The sequence below is a fragment of the Bos mutus genome, chromosome 26 (genome assembly GCF_027580195.1).
Source record: "Bos mutus isolate GX-2022 chromosome 26, NWIPB_WYAK_1.1, whole genome shotgun sequence".
NCBI classification, from domain to species: Eukaryota; Metazoa; Chordata; class Mammalia; order Artiodactyla; family Bovidae; genus Bos; species Bos mutus.
Window position 1 is genome coordinate 743,713 of NC_091642.1, and position 14,819 is coordinate 758,531.

At 54.5% G+C, this 14,819-nt stretch overlaps 1 protein-coding gene and 1 long non-coding RNA gene across 3 annotated transcripts in view; one reads left to right on the forward strand and one right to left on the reverse strand.

Annotated features, from left to right (window-relative positions):
• The window catches only part of CFAP46 (cilia and flagella associated protein 46), a 93,972-nt gene that overhangs the window by 59,267 nt on the left and 19,886 nt on the right, over nucleotides 1-14,819 (forward strand). The window contains 10 exon segments of the mRNA XM_070363446.1: nucleotides 584-716; nucleotides 1,334-1,480; nucleotides 2,925-3,125; nucleotides 3,207-3,313; nucleotides 4,403-4,579; nucleotides 5,259-5,394; nucleotides 11,817-12,005; nucleotides 12,687-12,875; nucleotides 14,178-14,309; nucleotides 14,397-14,576. Of these exon segments, the coding sequence (XP_070219547.1) occupies nucleotides 584-716; nucleotides 1,334-1,480; nucleotides 2,925-3,125; nucleotides 3,207-3,313; nucleotides 4,403-4,579; nucleotides 5,259-5,394; nucleotides 11,817-12,005; nucleotides 12,687-12,875; nucleotides 14,178-14,309; nucleotides 14,397-14,576 (1,591 nt within the window).
• On the reverse strand, nucleotides 466-11,512 carry LOC138985790 (uncharacterized). 2 transcript variants are annotated; one of them, XR_011462750.1, is made up of 3 exons: nucleotides 11,361-11,512; nucleotides 2,914-3,096; nucleotides 466-601 (listed from the first exon to the last, which is right to left on the reverse strand). It is a non-coding gene; the product is annotated as an uncharacterized lncRNA (long non-coding RNA). The 2 variants fall into 2 exon arrangements; XR_011462751.1 differs by lacking the exon at nucleotides 466-601 and adding an exon at nucleotides 1,487-2,262.

The following is a 14,819-nucleotide window of genomic DNA, read 5'->3' on the forward strand; positions in this document are numbered from 1 at the left end:
ATCTCCTGGGGCCCGGGGACCCATCTCCCACCGCAGGATGTTGGGGGCATCCTGGGCCCAGGGGCAGGTCATTACTCAGTGGCCCTCCTGCATCCCATGTCCATGTACAGGGCTGTGTGCGGTAGACGAGGGGCAGGTGCACAGGTCTGGGTGGGGCAGAGCTGAGGGAGGTGGTGTCCCGGGCACACGGGGAAGGTAGGGCCCCCAGGAGGCAGGAGCTGGCGGGACTCTACGGTTGGTGCCCAGCAAGGAAGGAGGGCCTGCCTTGTGGATGGGCTGGAGTTCTGGCTGGAGAAAGCCTGAGATTCGTGTTAAACACCCAGGTTGGGATGTCAAATTAGTAGCTGGTTCATGAGCCTACAGTGTCGGAGAGAGAATGGGCTACATGTGGAAAACTGGGAGTCGTCTGTGCTGCTAAACGAGGGGAATTTAAAAAGAACTTTGTAAACACATGAGTGGATAGTTGCTTGTTGTGGCTTTTTATTTTGTATTTCTTTGGTTACTAATGAAGTTGAACATTCTCAGGTGCTCTGGCTGTTGCGTTTCTTCTTTGGCATAATGACGCTCGTTTTACTTATATTAGCTGCAGAAAAGAAATTGCCTTGAAAAAGGAGAAGAATAAGGAACCTCTATTAGAAGAAAATCTGCCAACACTGAATGAGCCCCCCACTTCGGCCCCGCAGGCAGAGACGAAGCCCCTCGTAGCAAAGGATAAGGTAGCCTCGCTCTGCAGAAGCTGCTTGGCCCCTGGCCCAGCTCCAGCCACTCTGCTTGGACCTATCCTAGTGGCTGAGACCTCCTGATCCTTGTGCCGGCTCCTGGGAAATCCAGGGACTGGCGGGGCGTGTCCCTGCCCCTCCGGCCCTCAGGGAAGACGGCAGGGTCTGAGCTGTGGTTCAGAGAGGACAGGCTGGGGGTGGCCGGTGAGGGGTGGGAGCTCCCACATTAACGGGTAGGGAAGGGCGGTCCCTCGCAGCAGGCGCAGAGCAGCTGGGAGGTCTGAGCGCCCCCTGCCCTCCCTGCGCGCGGTGGGCTTGCCTGGAAAGGAAGTGACCGTCCCACGTGTGCTCCAAGGGCACTGGTCACCGTGGCAGTGCCGTCCCTGGGGCTCCCTTTGTGGTGGGCAGTGCCGGGACCCCAGGGTGTGCAGAGTCCCCTGCACCTGGCGCTACTCAGTGGCCTGGCCAGGAGCAGGGACAGGCGTCCCGAGAGGACAGCCTGGCCACGGGCCCCAGAGCAGGGACTGGGCTCGGGCGCGCGGGGCCGGGGTCAGCCACGCCAACGGTGCCCACCCTGCACCCACGCGGCCCCTCTGGGCCTGCGCATCTTACAGATCCTGAAGGTAAACGAAGAGACTGGCAGGGGCCTGGACGGAACATCCTTCCCGCTGCTGTGGACCCTCAAGGCCGAAGTCCTGCTGGCGATGGACCTGTACCAGCCTGCGCGGCTGCTGCTGTCAGAGGCGTACCTGGCCTTCCAGGTGAGGCCACACCTGCCGGGCCCACCGCACCTGTGGGGGCTCCTCCCCCAGAAGCAGCCCCCAGGCCCCTGCTAGGATGGAGGCAGGGACCTTCTGTGCTGAAGACTGTTCTGGAGCCTCCATCTGACTGTGGAGGTCTGTCCACGTGCTCTGTCTGCTCCTCTGGCTTCATTACGGCCCGTTTCCTGTAACTGCGGCGGGTCTGTGCTGCGGGCTCTCTTTCTCCTGGGCTGCGGGGCCGCGTGTTTTTCTGAGCAGGCCCCTCACGGTGCGTGTGACGATGGGGCCCTCGAGAGGCTGAGGGCTTCGGTTTGCTCTCAGAGGCAGATGGTGTCCCGGGCCCCAGCCTGCTTCGGAGCTCTGTCTTGCTCCTCTGTGTGGGCCCTGCAGGCGTCTGTGGCGCTCGGAGGTCTCCTGGAAGCCTGGGTTTCGCCAGGTCCCCTCGGAAAGGCTCACTGCAGTGTGGACGCTCAGCCTTCGGCTCAGCCTCCCAGGCCCCTGCTGTCCGCTGGCTTTCCTGAGGCAGCTCGGCCGCTCCCCCGGGAGGGACCTCCTGTGTCGGCTCCTGGATGCCTCGGCTCCTGCCTCCTCTCCCCAGGCGGACTGAGACCCTCTTCCTGGGCTCTGTCCCCATGAGGATGGTGCCCTGGGAAGGCGCAGCACAGAGCAGAGCCACCCCATGTGTCCCTCCCTCCCCGAGGGGGCAGCTGGGCTGCAGCGTCAGCGACTCCCGGGGCCCCCGACGGGCGGCTCCATCTCCGTGCGGCATTCAGGATTGTTCCCTGGGAGGGGGAGCCAAGGTTGCAGAACTGTTCGAGTTGGCCCTTGCTTTGGAACAGAACCCTCGAGAGAGAAACATCTGTAGCTCTCTGTCTCAGGCCAGGGGGACAGTGTGGCAGGGGGAGGGACTGAGACGGCCATGCAACTGGTGGAGGGGAGCAGCCAGGACGGGCCCTGGGGACGCGGGGGGACCTGGAGGGGGTGCAGGAGGTCGAGGAGGCGGGGCTGCAAGCCGGCACCCACGGGCCCCGGGCACCGCGACCCCGTCTCCTGGCCTGCGCCTGAGCATCCGGGACCTTCCCAGTCAGCCTCCCTCAGACCCATGAAAGGGTGCTCCAGGCACTGTCCACACCTCCACCCGGCGGCCGCCCGGCCCTCCTGCTGCTGGAGGGGCTGCTTGGACTCTGCGGAGCATGTCTTAACACGCACAGGCATTGAGCTCAGCGCTGGGGCCCTTGTCCTGCAGGCTCCTCCCTGGGCAGGCACCCGGATGGTGCCTTCGCTCCGTCTCTGCGTCTCCCTGGCTCTGTCTCTCTCCCACCTCGATTTCCTGCCTCTCTCTCTCTCTCTTTGCCTCTCTGCCTCCGTCTCTGTATGTGTCTCTGTCTGTCTCTCTCGCCCACTTCCCCACCCCATCCTTCGTCCACACGCACCTCCTTTGCAGGAGCTAGGCGATCCTCTCGCACAGTCCAGATGCCTGCACTTGCTGGCACAGCTCGCCAACAAGGAGAAGAAGCACGGGCAGGCTCGGCGGATGGTGGAGCAGGCCCAGCGCCTGGGAGGGAGTGAGGAGTTCTGGTACCAGTCCACCCTGACCCTGGCGGACACGCTCCTGTCTGCAGAGGGCGAGAGGAGAGAGACGCTGGTGAGGGGCTGCTGTGTGCGGGGCGGGGGTCTGCGGGTGGAGGGTGGCAGGGCCACGGTGACTCTGCCGGGCCTGCCCCAGGTCTGCAAGCTCTTCCAGAAACTCATAGACACCTTCAACGTGCTCAAGAAGGAAAGACCAAACCGAATGCCCGTATTGGAATTCATGACCACAGACCTGGAGGCCAGGTAACTTTCTGTGAGGAAGAATGTTAATCACCATGGAAGTTGTGGTGTACTTCTTTCCACTATTAACTCTAAGTCATATTTCGAGCCTGTGAAGTTCAGAGACTCTCAGGACAAGGCCCTGTGTCCGCAGCTGCCTCCTGCACCCCTTCCTTGGCAGCCAGCCTCTCTCTTGGGACCAGGCGGGCTGGTGGCTTGTTTGTCCCTGGACTCTCAGCTCCTCAGAGGTGGCTCGATGTCCAGGAAGCCTCTAAGACTGGGGAAGGTCCGGCCACTCCGCTCCCTACAGTTGGTGTGGGGCGCCCCAGGTGGTCAGCCTCCTCCCGGGGTCTGTCGGTCTGCCTGCCGCTCTCCCCTCCAGTTTTTGGCCCGAGCGTCTGGCCCATGGACACAGCATCAAGCTCTCTGCAGACGCCCAAGGGGTAGGAGGCCGCAGGACAGCCTCCAGGCAGGAACGTCCACGCTCAGACGAGCAGTCTGTCCCTGGGCCGTCGTCCTGGTTGGTCACTGGTCTTCTGGAAAGCAGCCTCCCATGGCCTCAGCTCCAGCTGCATGGGCCTCTTTCTGGGAACGTGCAGAGCCGGCCGAGGTCTGTCCGTCAAGTCAGACTTGCAGGTCCTGCCTTCACAGAGCAGCTTCTGCTTCACGACCAGAGAGTCGCAGCTTTCGCCTGATTGGGGTTTTCTTTACTCCCTTGCTCTCTGTTGACCTCTTCCTGTGCTGGGAGAGGGCTCCTCATGGCTGTTCTGTCCCCACCTCTGGGGGCGCCCCGGTCCCGCCCCAGCAGATGCACCTGGACCCCCAGCTGCAGGTTTGACCTGTGAACAGGCTGCATTTCCACCTGGTTTTCTGTTCTTCCCCAGAGTTCTTTAAGAGAGGGATTTTGAATTTTCAGAGGGATGTAGAGTGCCTGGGGTGGGGAGAGGTTAGTTTCTAACTTTGTGGCATTGTCACCAAAGGGCATGGCTTGTGGTGTGGAGAGAAGTGTGCTGTCACGAAGGTGCCCCTCCGGTTTCCCAGAGCCAAGCTGGTGGTGGGTGGCTGGCGGCCCTGCCCGTCAGTCGCAGCGATGCCCCGCCCCCGCCCTCGCAGGTGTGTGCACCTCCAGATCAGAGCTGTCCGGGAGCAGCTGGACAGAGACCCCCTGGAGAGCTTGTTTCTGATGCTGGAAATAGAGAACCGCTTGCTGGAGGTCGAGGAGAAGTTTGCCAGCATCGGCCATGAGGAGAGGTGCATGGACATTCAGCTGGAGCGGGCCCGCATGAAGAGGTGGGGGAACCCCTGTGCTCCCTGCCCCGGGGAAGCGGGCAGATGCAGCCTCCCGCCCAGCCCAGGGCACGCGAGCGTCGCTCCACACCTCGCTCAGGCGTGGACATGCACACCTTTTCACACTCAACCGCACAGGTGTCACCTCAGAGGCCAGGAGCTGCCCACCCCCAGCAGTGCCGTCACCTCCCCTGACCGCTCCCATCATCTGCCCATCCCCAACCCCCCGCCTACCCAGGGCCACCCCACCGAGGGGTCCATGCAGGGGTTCAAAACACAGCCAGCAAACCAAAGGCCGGGCGTTACAAGTAGCCTTTATGAGGGAAAAGCCACGCGCCACCTGGGAGCCCCCAGCTAGCAGCTGTGGTCGCCGAAGCCGCTGGGGTCCTTGCAGGGCTTGGGGACACTCAGACACGGGCAGGGAAGGGAGGGGCCCGCCCGGCCCCCGCACGGCAGCGCTGCCGCAGCGCCTGCACACCAGCTCCAGACTGCATGCGCGGTCCTCCATCTCTCTTCCAGATAGACTGAGAGGATCCTTCCAGGTAAAACACCTAATTATGAGATTTAGAGTACTAATGAAATATACATCATAATTACATGAAAATTGCATGCTACACGTCTAGTGCTGACCATGTGACACTTTGACGGTTTTGTTCTAAAGGCCACTCTTCTTCTGATAAAGGTTGTGTGCCCAAAGTGAGAAATACGAAGAGCAGAGAACTGCACGGTACTTGGAAGCATATGACCTGGCCCAGAGAGCTGTGGCTGGAGCGGTGGACCTGTTTCTCAGTGTCCAGAGCTTACTGTCCCTTCATGACGTAAGGACATTATGTGAATTTTACCTCAATTTTAAAAAATCCCAGTTAAAAAAAAGTGTTGTGATTAAAAAAAAAAAATCCCAGAAAGCTACGGGAGAGATGACCAAATATTTGGAAAGTAAATAGAATACACCAGAATAACTGTGGGCCAGAGAAAAAATCAGAAGGGAAACTATTTTGAACTACAGTATGTGTGTGGTGGGGGGTGGCACATATCAAAATGTGTAAGAGATCTCTAATGCAACACTTAGGGGAGCTTTTGTAGCACCAAATACTTGTGTGAGAAGAGAAAAAAACCCTAAATCACTTACCTCAACATGAAAGTAGAAAGAGCAAATCAAACTCAAAATAAGTAGAAGAAAAGAAATTGAAGACCACAGTGGAAACCAATGAGATAGAGAACTGAAAACTGGGAAAGCCAACAAAGCCAAATGCTGTTTCTTTAAGGAGATCAATAAATTGACAAACTTCTAGTCAGACTGATTAAAAAGAGAGAAAGAATATAAATTACCAATATCAGAAATAAGAGATATAACATCACTGTAGACTCCACATGTTGAAAATATAATAAGGGAATATCATGAACAACTTTACGCCGTATGTTTGACAATGGAGATGAAATGGAAAATCCCTTGGAAGACACAAACGACCACAGCTCAGTCATAAAGAGATAGATAATGTGAGTAGCCCTCAATTTATTAAATAAATTGAATTTGTAGTTAAAAGTTTTTCCATGAAGAAACTGTCAGACCCATATGAATTTACTAGAGAATACCAGCAAGCATTTAAGGGAAAAAACAATGCCAGTTCTGTATAGATTGTTTGGGAAAACTGGAAAGGAGGGAATACATCCCAATTCTTCTGTAGGGCTGGTGTCAGTGTGATACCAAAACAAGATAAAGATACTAAGAAAAACCCTATAGACAGTTCTTCATGATCATAGGTGTAAAAAATCTAAACAAAATATGGGAAATTAAGTCCAACGGTGTGTAAAAAGGATAATATTCCAGGTTGATCCCAGGACTTGTGTAACATTCAAAAGTCAATCAATTTGGTTCACCAGATATTTTTAAAAATTAAACATTATTGGACTTCCCTAGTGGTATAGTAGATGAGAATCCACCCACCAACGCAGGGGATAGGGGGTTGATCCCTGGTCTAGGAAGACTCCACCCGCCGTGGAGCAGCTAAACCCGCGTGCCGCAGCTCCTGGCCCACGTGCTGCGATGTTCGCGCGCCTAGAGCCTCTGCGGTAAGAGAAGCCCACAGAACTAGGCAGCAAGCCCAGCTCGCCGCAACTAGAGGAAGCCTGTGTGCAGCGACAGAAGACCCAGCGCAACCAGAAAGAAAACAGTTAGAAGAAGAAAGCATGTAACAAGATCCAGCATCCATTCCTCTTAGCAAACTGTTAACGGAAGTGATCTTCCTTAGTCTGACTGAGGGCATCACATGTTGGCAGACTGAATGCTTTTTCCTTAAGATGAGGACTAAGATAGCAATGTGTCCTCCACCAGTTCGATCCAGAATGCTATTAGAGTTCTAGCCAGTTCAACAAGGCAAGACAAAGAAACTAAAGCATTCAGATTAGAAACGGACATGCAAAACTGTCTTCGTTCACAGATAATGTGGTTGTCTGTGTAGAAAACCTTGTGCAATCTACAGAAAAGTACAGCTGCTAGTGCTAAGGAGTGAGCTTAATAAGGTTGCACGATGCAAGAACAGTACACAAACACTAATTGTACATCTCCATACGCCAATAACGATCAATGTATATTAAATATAACCGCATACATATGAAATTGTCATACGATTGTTCTCCTAATCTATGTTATTCAGAGAAGGCGATGGCACCCCACTCCAGTACTCTTGCCTGGAAAACCCCATGGACGGAGGAGCCTGGTAGGCTGCAGTCCATGGGGTCGCTAAGAGTCGGACACGACTGAGCGACTTCACTTTCACTTTCATATGAAATTTGACCCAGAAAGTGAAAACTCATACCCTGAGAACCACAAAACATTGCTAGAAAAATTAAACAATACCTAAATAAATGGAAAGGTATATTAAGTTCATGGCTCAGGAGACTTGATGTTATTAAGATGTCAATTCTCCCCCTAAATTATCTACAATACTAATCAAGATTCTGCAGGGTTTTTTAAAATAGAAATTGACAAAGTGACTTTTAAATCTATGTGGAATTTAAAAGGCCTAACAAAAGCCAACACAACTTTGAAAAAGAACAAAGTTGGAGGCCTAACATTACCTGATTTTAAGACTTACTGTAAAGCTATGGGTGAATAATTTAACTCAGATGACCATAATATCTACTACTGTGGGCAAGAATCCCTTAGAAGAAATGGAATAGCCCTCACAGTCAACAAAAGTGTCCGAAATGCAGTACTTGGATGGAATCTCAAAGATGACAGAATAATCTCTATTCGTTTCCAAGGCAAACCATTCAAGTATCACAGTAATCCAAGTCTATGCCCCGACCAGAAATGCTGAAGAAGCTGAAGTTGAACAGTTCTATGAAGACCTACAAGACCTTCTAGAACTAACACCCCCAAAAGTTGTCCTTTTCATTATAGGGGATTGGAATGTAAAGTAGGAAGCAAGAAATATCTGGAGTAACAGGCAAATTTGGCCTTGGAGTACAGAATGAAGCAGGGCAAAGGCTAATAGAGTTTTGCCAAGAAAATGCACTGGTCATAGCAAACAACCTCTTCCAACAACACAAGAGAAGATTCTACACATGGACATCACCAGATGGTCGACACCAAAATCAGATTGATTATATTCTTTGCAGCCAAAGATGGTGAAGCTCTATACAGTCAGCAAAAACAAGACCGGGAGCTGACTGTGGCTCAGATCATGAGCTCCTTATTGCCAAATTCAGAGTTAAGTTGAAGAAAGTAGGGAAAACCACTAGACCATTCAGGTATGACCTAAATCAAACCCCTTACGATTATACAGTGCAAGTGACAAGTAGACTCAAGGGATTAGACTTGATAGAGGGCCTGAAGAACTATGGACGGAGGAGGTTCATGACATTGTACAGGAGGCAGGGATCAAGACCATCCCCAAGAAAAAGAAATGCAAAAAGGCAAAATGGTTGTCTGAGGAGACGTTAAAATAGTTGTCAAAAGAAGAGAAGTGAAAGGCAAAGAAGAAAAGGAAAGATATACTAATCTGAATGCAGAGTTCCAAAGAATAGAGAGAGATAAGAAAGACTTCCTCAGTGATCAATGCAAAGAAATAGAGGAAAACAGTAGAATGGGAAAGACTAGAGATCTTTTCAAGAAAATTAGAGATACCAAGGGAACATTTCATGCCAACATGGGCACAATAAAGGACAGAAATGGTATGGACCTAACAGAAGCAGAAGATATTAAGAAGAGGTGGCAAGAATACACAGAAGAACTGTACAAAAGAAGATCTTCATGACCCAGATAACCACGATGGTGTGATCACTCACCTAGAGCCAGACATGCTGGAAGGTGAAGTCTAGTGGGCCTTAGGAAGCATCACTACAAACAAAACTAGTGGAGGTGATGGAATTCCAGTTGAACTATTTCAAATCCTAAAAGATGATGCTGTGAAAGGGCTGCACTCAATATGCCAGCAAATTTGTAAAACTCAGCAGTGGCCACAGGACTGGAAAAGGTCAGTTTTCATTCCAATCCCAGAGAAAGGCAATACCAAAGAATGCTCAAACTACCATACAATTGCACTCATCTCACACGCTAGTAAAGTAATGCTCAAAATTCTCCAAGCCAGGTTTCAACAATACATGAACCGTGAACTTCCAGATGTTCAATCTGGATTTAGAAAAAGCAGAGGAACCAGAGATCAAATTGCCAACATCATTAAAAAAGCAAGAGAGTTCCAGAAAAAACGTTTACTTCTGCTTTATTGACTCTGCCAAAGCCTTTGACCATGTGGATCACAACAAACTATGGAAAATTCGGAAAGAGATGGGAATAACAGACCACCTGATCTGGCTCTTGAGAAACCTGTATGCAGGTCAGGAAGCAACAGTTAGAACTGGACATGGGATACCAGACTGGTTCCAAATAGCGAAAGGAGTACTGTCAAGGCTGTATATTGTCACCCTGCTTATTTAACTTATATGCAGAGTAGTACATCATGAGAAACGCTGGGCTGGATGAAGCACAAGCTGGAATCAAGATTGTCAGGAGAAATATCAATAACTTCACATATGCAGATGACACCACCCTATGGCACAAAGCGAAGAAGAACTAAAGAACCTCTTGATGAAAGTGAAAGAGGAAGGTGAAAGAGTTGGCTTAAAGCTCAACATTCAGAAAACTAAGATCATGGCATCTGGTCCCATCACTTCATGGCAAATAGATGGGGAAACAGTGGAAACAGTGTCAGACTTTACTTTTTTGGGCTCCAAAATCACTGCAGATGGTGACTGCAGCCATGAAATTAAAAGACGCTTACTCCTTGGAAGGAAAGTTATGTCCAACCTAGATAGCATATTCAAAAGCAGAGACATTACTTTGCTAACAAAGGTCCGTCTAGTCAAGGCTATGGTTTTTCCTGTGGTTATGTATGGATGTGAGAGTTGGACTGTGAAGAAGGCTGAGCGCCGAAGAACTGATGCTTTTGAACTGTGGTGTTGGAGAAGACTCCTGAGAGTCCCTTGACTGCAAGGAGATCCAACCAGTCCATCCTAAAGGAAACCAACTCTGAATATTCGTTGGAAGGACTGATGCTGAAGCTGAAACTCCAGTACTTTGGCTACCTCATGCGAAGAGTTCACTCATTGGAAAAGACCCTGATGCTGGGAGGGATTGGGGGCAAGAGGAGAAGGGGACGACAGAGGAGGAGATGGCTGGATGGCATCACCGACTTGATGGACGTGAGTCTGAGTGAACTCCGGGAGTTGGTGATGGACAGGGAGGCCTGGCGTGCTGCGATTCATGGGGTCGCAAAGAGTCAGACACGTCTGAGCAGCTGAACTAAACCGTAAAGCTATGGGAATCGAGATAGTGTGGCTTTAATGTAAACTTACACATCAGTGGAACATAATAGAGAATGTAAAAATAGACACATGCATACAGAAAGAAAACTGACTTTCAGCAAAGGCGCAAAGAGGGTTCAGTAAGAAGGGCTCACCTTTAAAACAAAGCTGTGGGAGCAACTGGACGTCCATCCCCCAGAATTACCCTTCCGTTCATACCTCACACCACGTGTAAAAACCAGCTCAAGACTGGTCACAGGGCTACATGTAAGAGCTGAAACTGTGACACTTTTAGAAGAAAACATAGGAAAACGTCTCTGCAGCCTTAAAGTTTAGCAGATGAGACCAAAGTCTTTCTTACCCATGAGACCAAAATCATAATCCATCAAAACAAATTTTATAAATTGGACTCAGCTCTTCAAAAGACACCAGTAAGAAAATGCAAAGACAAGTTGCCAACTGGGAGAAAATATTTACAAATCATTTATCTGACAAAGGTCTTGTATCTAGACTATATTAATGTAAAGAACTTTCAAAATAGACATAAGCAACCCAATAATAACTGGCCAAACATGTGAACAGACCTTTCTTCAAAGAAAATACGTGGATGGTAAATAATCACAAAAGACGGCAAGTTTATTAGTGAGTCAGGGAAAAACCGCCACACAACTGTTAACACGGCCACAACTTGAAGGAGCAACTACACCAAATGTTATCAGGACGTGAGACACTGGGACAACCCCCTAGGCTGCCGGTGGGGACAGCATGAGCGACCACTTGGGAACGGTTTGGCGGTTTCGTGAAGAGTGAAGGCACGCCCCCGTGTGGCCCAGCCACCCCGCTCCGGGGCGTGTGCCCCACACACGCGTGTGCGAACGCTCACTTCAGCGCTGTTTGCCACAGCCCCAAACTGGGGGTGTGGGAGCAAGCGGGCAGATGGCCTCGGCAGAGTGCAGCTCATCCGTGTGAAGGGACTCACCGCGCCCCGCGCTGCAGTCCGTGGGGTCGCAGAGAGTCTGACATGGCTGAGCGACGGAACAACTCCCAGGATGGACACAGCCTGCAGAGAGCACGTGCTCTGCGGTTCCATTACGTAAAATCAGGAAGAGCCACTGACTGACCGAGCCGGAAGAGAGGCTCGCCTAGGAAGGAGAAGCGGAGGGAGAGGCGGGCGGGGCCTGGCGGCGGGCGTGGCCTGGTGGGCGTGGCGGTGGGCGGGCGCGGGGCGTGGCGGTGAGCTGGGCTCGCCCTGGAGGGAGGAGGCAGGCCTGGGGCCTGGCCTGGCGGGGCGGGGCCTGGCGGCGGGCGGGGCCTGGCGGCGGGCGGGGCCTGGCGGCGGGCGGGGCCTGGCGGCGGGCGGGGCCTGGCGGCGGGCGGGGCCTGGCGGGCGAGCTGGTCGGGCGGTGGCTCCCGCCCTGATGGTCGCACCCCTCAGTTACAGAATGTCAGCAGCCCTTTGATGCGAAGACTGCGGCACCTCAGGCTCAGCCTCGTGGAGGGCTGTCTGGACACGCTGCAGCTCACCTGGGAGGACGCCCGGCAGCGGCAGCTGGAGCAGAGCTCCACGGACAAGCTGCTGTCCGACTTCCTGCAGAGCCCCAGTGACTACACCGCTGTCGGCCTGGTAACGTCCCCGGACACGCGCTGGGGGCCCCCCCACCGTGTGCCTGACCAGCCATTGGGAACCCAGAAGGTCGGGGTTCATAAACGTCCCCCGAGATCTCTGAGCAGAGGGGTTCTCTGCCCCGGTAGCTCCCAGCAGCCCAAAAAGGCCCGTCTGATTGGCTAATGAGATCAGGGTCTGCCTGGGGGAGGTGCCCCTTCCCAAGGCGGGTGCTCTGACCGCTGTGTCGCCACAGGAAGCCGTCCATAAAGGTGAGCTGCCATCTGTTAAAAAGATGAGTTACATCTGCAGAACGATTCTGAGGAAAATGTGTTCTGTTCTTAGACTGTTTGAGATTTCATTAAGTGTGGACCCAAATAATTTGACATAACTAAATGAACCAAATAGTCCTAAATGGGACTCAGTACAAACTCATGTCCTTGTCAGTTCAGTTCAGTTCAGTAGCTCAGTCACATTCAGCTCTCTGCGACTCTATGGACTGCAGCACACCAGGCCTCCCTGCCCATCACCCACTCCCATTCTTGTCAGCCTGCCCCAAACTGAGGCTCCTCAGCAGACTCTAGAACCTCCCAGCACCTGAGCCTTGGAGACCCTCGCCACATGGCAGGGCTGTTGGAGGGTGGGGCCTGGGTGGGCAGCAGTGGTGGCCCTTGTTGACTGAGGTGGTTTGTGTCCCTGAAGAAGTGGTTCAACCTGAAGCACTGCCTGGCGCACGTGGTGCTGGCGCAGCTGGGGAGCCTGCAGTCGCTGAGCACGGAGTGCGAGGAGCCTCACCCGCGGCTCCTGGGCCTGGCCGGGAAGGCGCTGCGCCTGCTGGCTGAGAACTGGGACCTCCTGCTGCCCGCCTGCTCCTGGGAGGAGAGCCTCTGGGTGCGTTCTGCTGGCTCCCAGACTGACCGCTTAGGCCCAAAAAACAAAAATATATTCAGAGCTCACTGGATATTTGTAATAACTGGGGTAGAAAACAGGCCTTGAATTCTCTGGGGTCAAGAAGCATGGTGTGGGCTGTGGAGGGAGGAAAAGGCAGGCCAAAGGCCTGACCCCGGAGGAGGAATGCGAGGGGGAGAAGGGGCAAGCAGGACAGGCTGTCCTATGTGGAGCATCCCACCCCCGCTCCAAATGGGGGTGTCCCCGGGCGGTGGTTCCTGGCGCCTCCCCCACCCCAGCAGCTCTGTGCCTGAGGACCGGGCCCCTGCCCTACCCAGGGATCGGTCCTGCCCACTCTTGCTGCTACCCCTCACTCCCCGCCCCCACCCACCCACACGGTCCAGGGAAGCCCTCCTCCCGACAGCCGCGCCAATGCACCCAGGACTGCCCTCTTCTCTCCAGTACCCACCCCTGCCAGGTTGCCCTGCAGGCCTGGTGCCCCTGAGGAAGCCCCTGCCCCTAGGAAGGGATTCTGGTGACAGCTGCCACCATGGGAGCTCCTGGTCGTCATCCTAAACGCCTCTGTAGATGCCAGAAGGCACCTGCCCAGGTGCAGCCGGGCCAGCCCTAGGGACCTGGCCCGGTGCACAGCCCTGGGGTCGGCTCAGTGGCAGCTGTCCGGGTCTCCAGGTCCTGAGACGTGACTCACGTTTGGGGGAATTGGTGGCATTGTGGCCCTGCATTCAACCGGTATGCACTGAGCACCTGAAAAGGTAGTTCTGAGTCAGGTAGATACGGACCAGACATGTGGCGCCTCGTGAGCGGGCATCCGTCAAGGAAGCTGCGCTCACCACACGCCCACTCAGAGGGGCTACCCGCCTCTGTCTTATCCCCGCAGACCCAGGGCTCCCCCAACCTGAGTCTCCTGGGCCCGCTGCCCCCCAAGCAGGTCCCTCTGGCCTCCCGAGGACCCCTTCAGGGTACCTTGTCCTGCAGAGGAGACAAGAGGAGCCTTGGCCCCTGGGCCCCTGGGGCAGATGGGCACCCAGCTCCCCCAGGCCTGGTGCTCGAGGGAGGGGATTTGCGGAGCCTGAAGGGGCACAGCACAGAAGGCCACCCCACGGGCATGCCAAGGCTCCTCCCTGTGGCACCTGCTAGGTGCCAGCTTCTCTGCCAGCCCCCACCGGTCACCTAAATCAGCAAAGGATGGGCTGCAGCTGGCCTGCCACGCCCCTCACCCAGGAGTCCTGCCGAGATGCGTATCCACACTGCCCCAGGCACTGACTGGAGGGGTGTCCTCCGCAGGGAGCCGCTGAGCTGAGCAGCCTCAGGGGTCTGGAGGTCAACCAGGAGGACCTGGAACATGAAGGGCCCTACAGTGAACTGCTGTCCTTCAGGGCCACCCCAGAGGAGCAGAGGAAGGGCTGGGATCAGAGGGTACGCCAGCCCCTGCCCAGCCCCAGGCCTCCCAGCCCCAGGCCGCCCGGCCCGCAGAGCCCGCCTGAGTCTGAGCTCCCCCCGCAGAGGAGGGTGGTGCTGGCCCAGCAGTACCTGGCCCAGGCGTCCGAGGTGCTGCTGCAGTGCCTGCAAGGGGCCCTGGGCAGCAACCTCCTGGACATCGCCGCGGCCGCCAGCCTGGAGATGGTGGAGTGCATGGGCATCCTGGAGCCCGCGACCGCCTGCCAGTTCCTTGCGCTGTCTCAGGTGTGCTCTGCTCTGGGCCCCTTCTGCAAGGTCCCCCTTGGCCACTGGGGAGAGGGAGGCCCCCCAAGACCCCGGTGCTCCCTCTGCTGGCGGCCCCACCCACCAGGATGCGACTGGGCTCCGCTTTAAGGACGGTGCTCATTGGAGGAGGCACCCCAGGTACCTGGAGAAGGGGACCCGGCCCCCCATCGCAGTTCCTGTGGGCGCACGAGCAGCGGAAGCCCCCAGGCTTGTGTTTCTGGG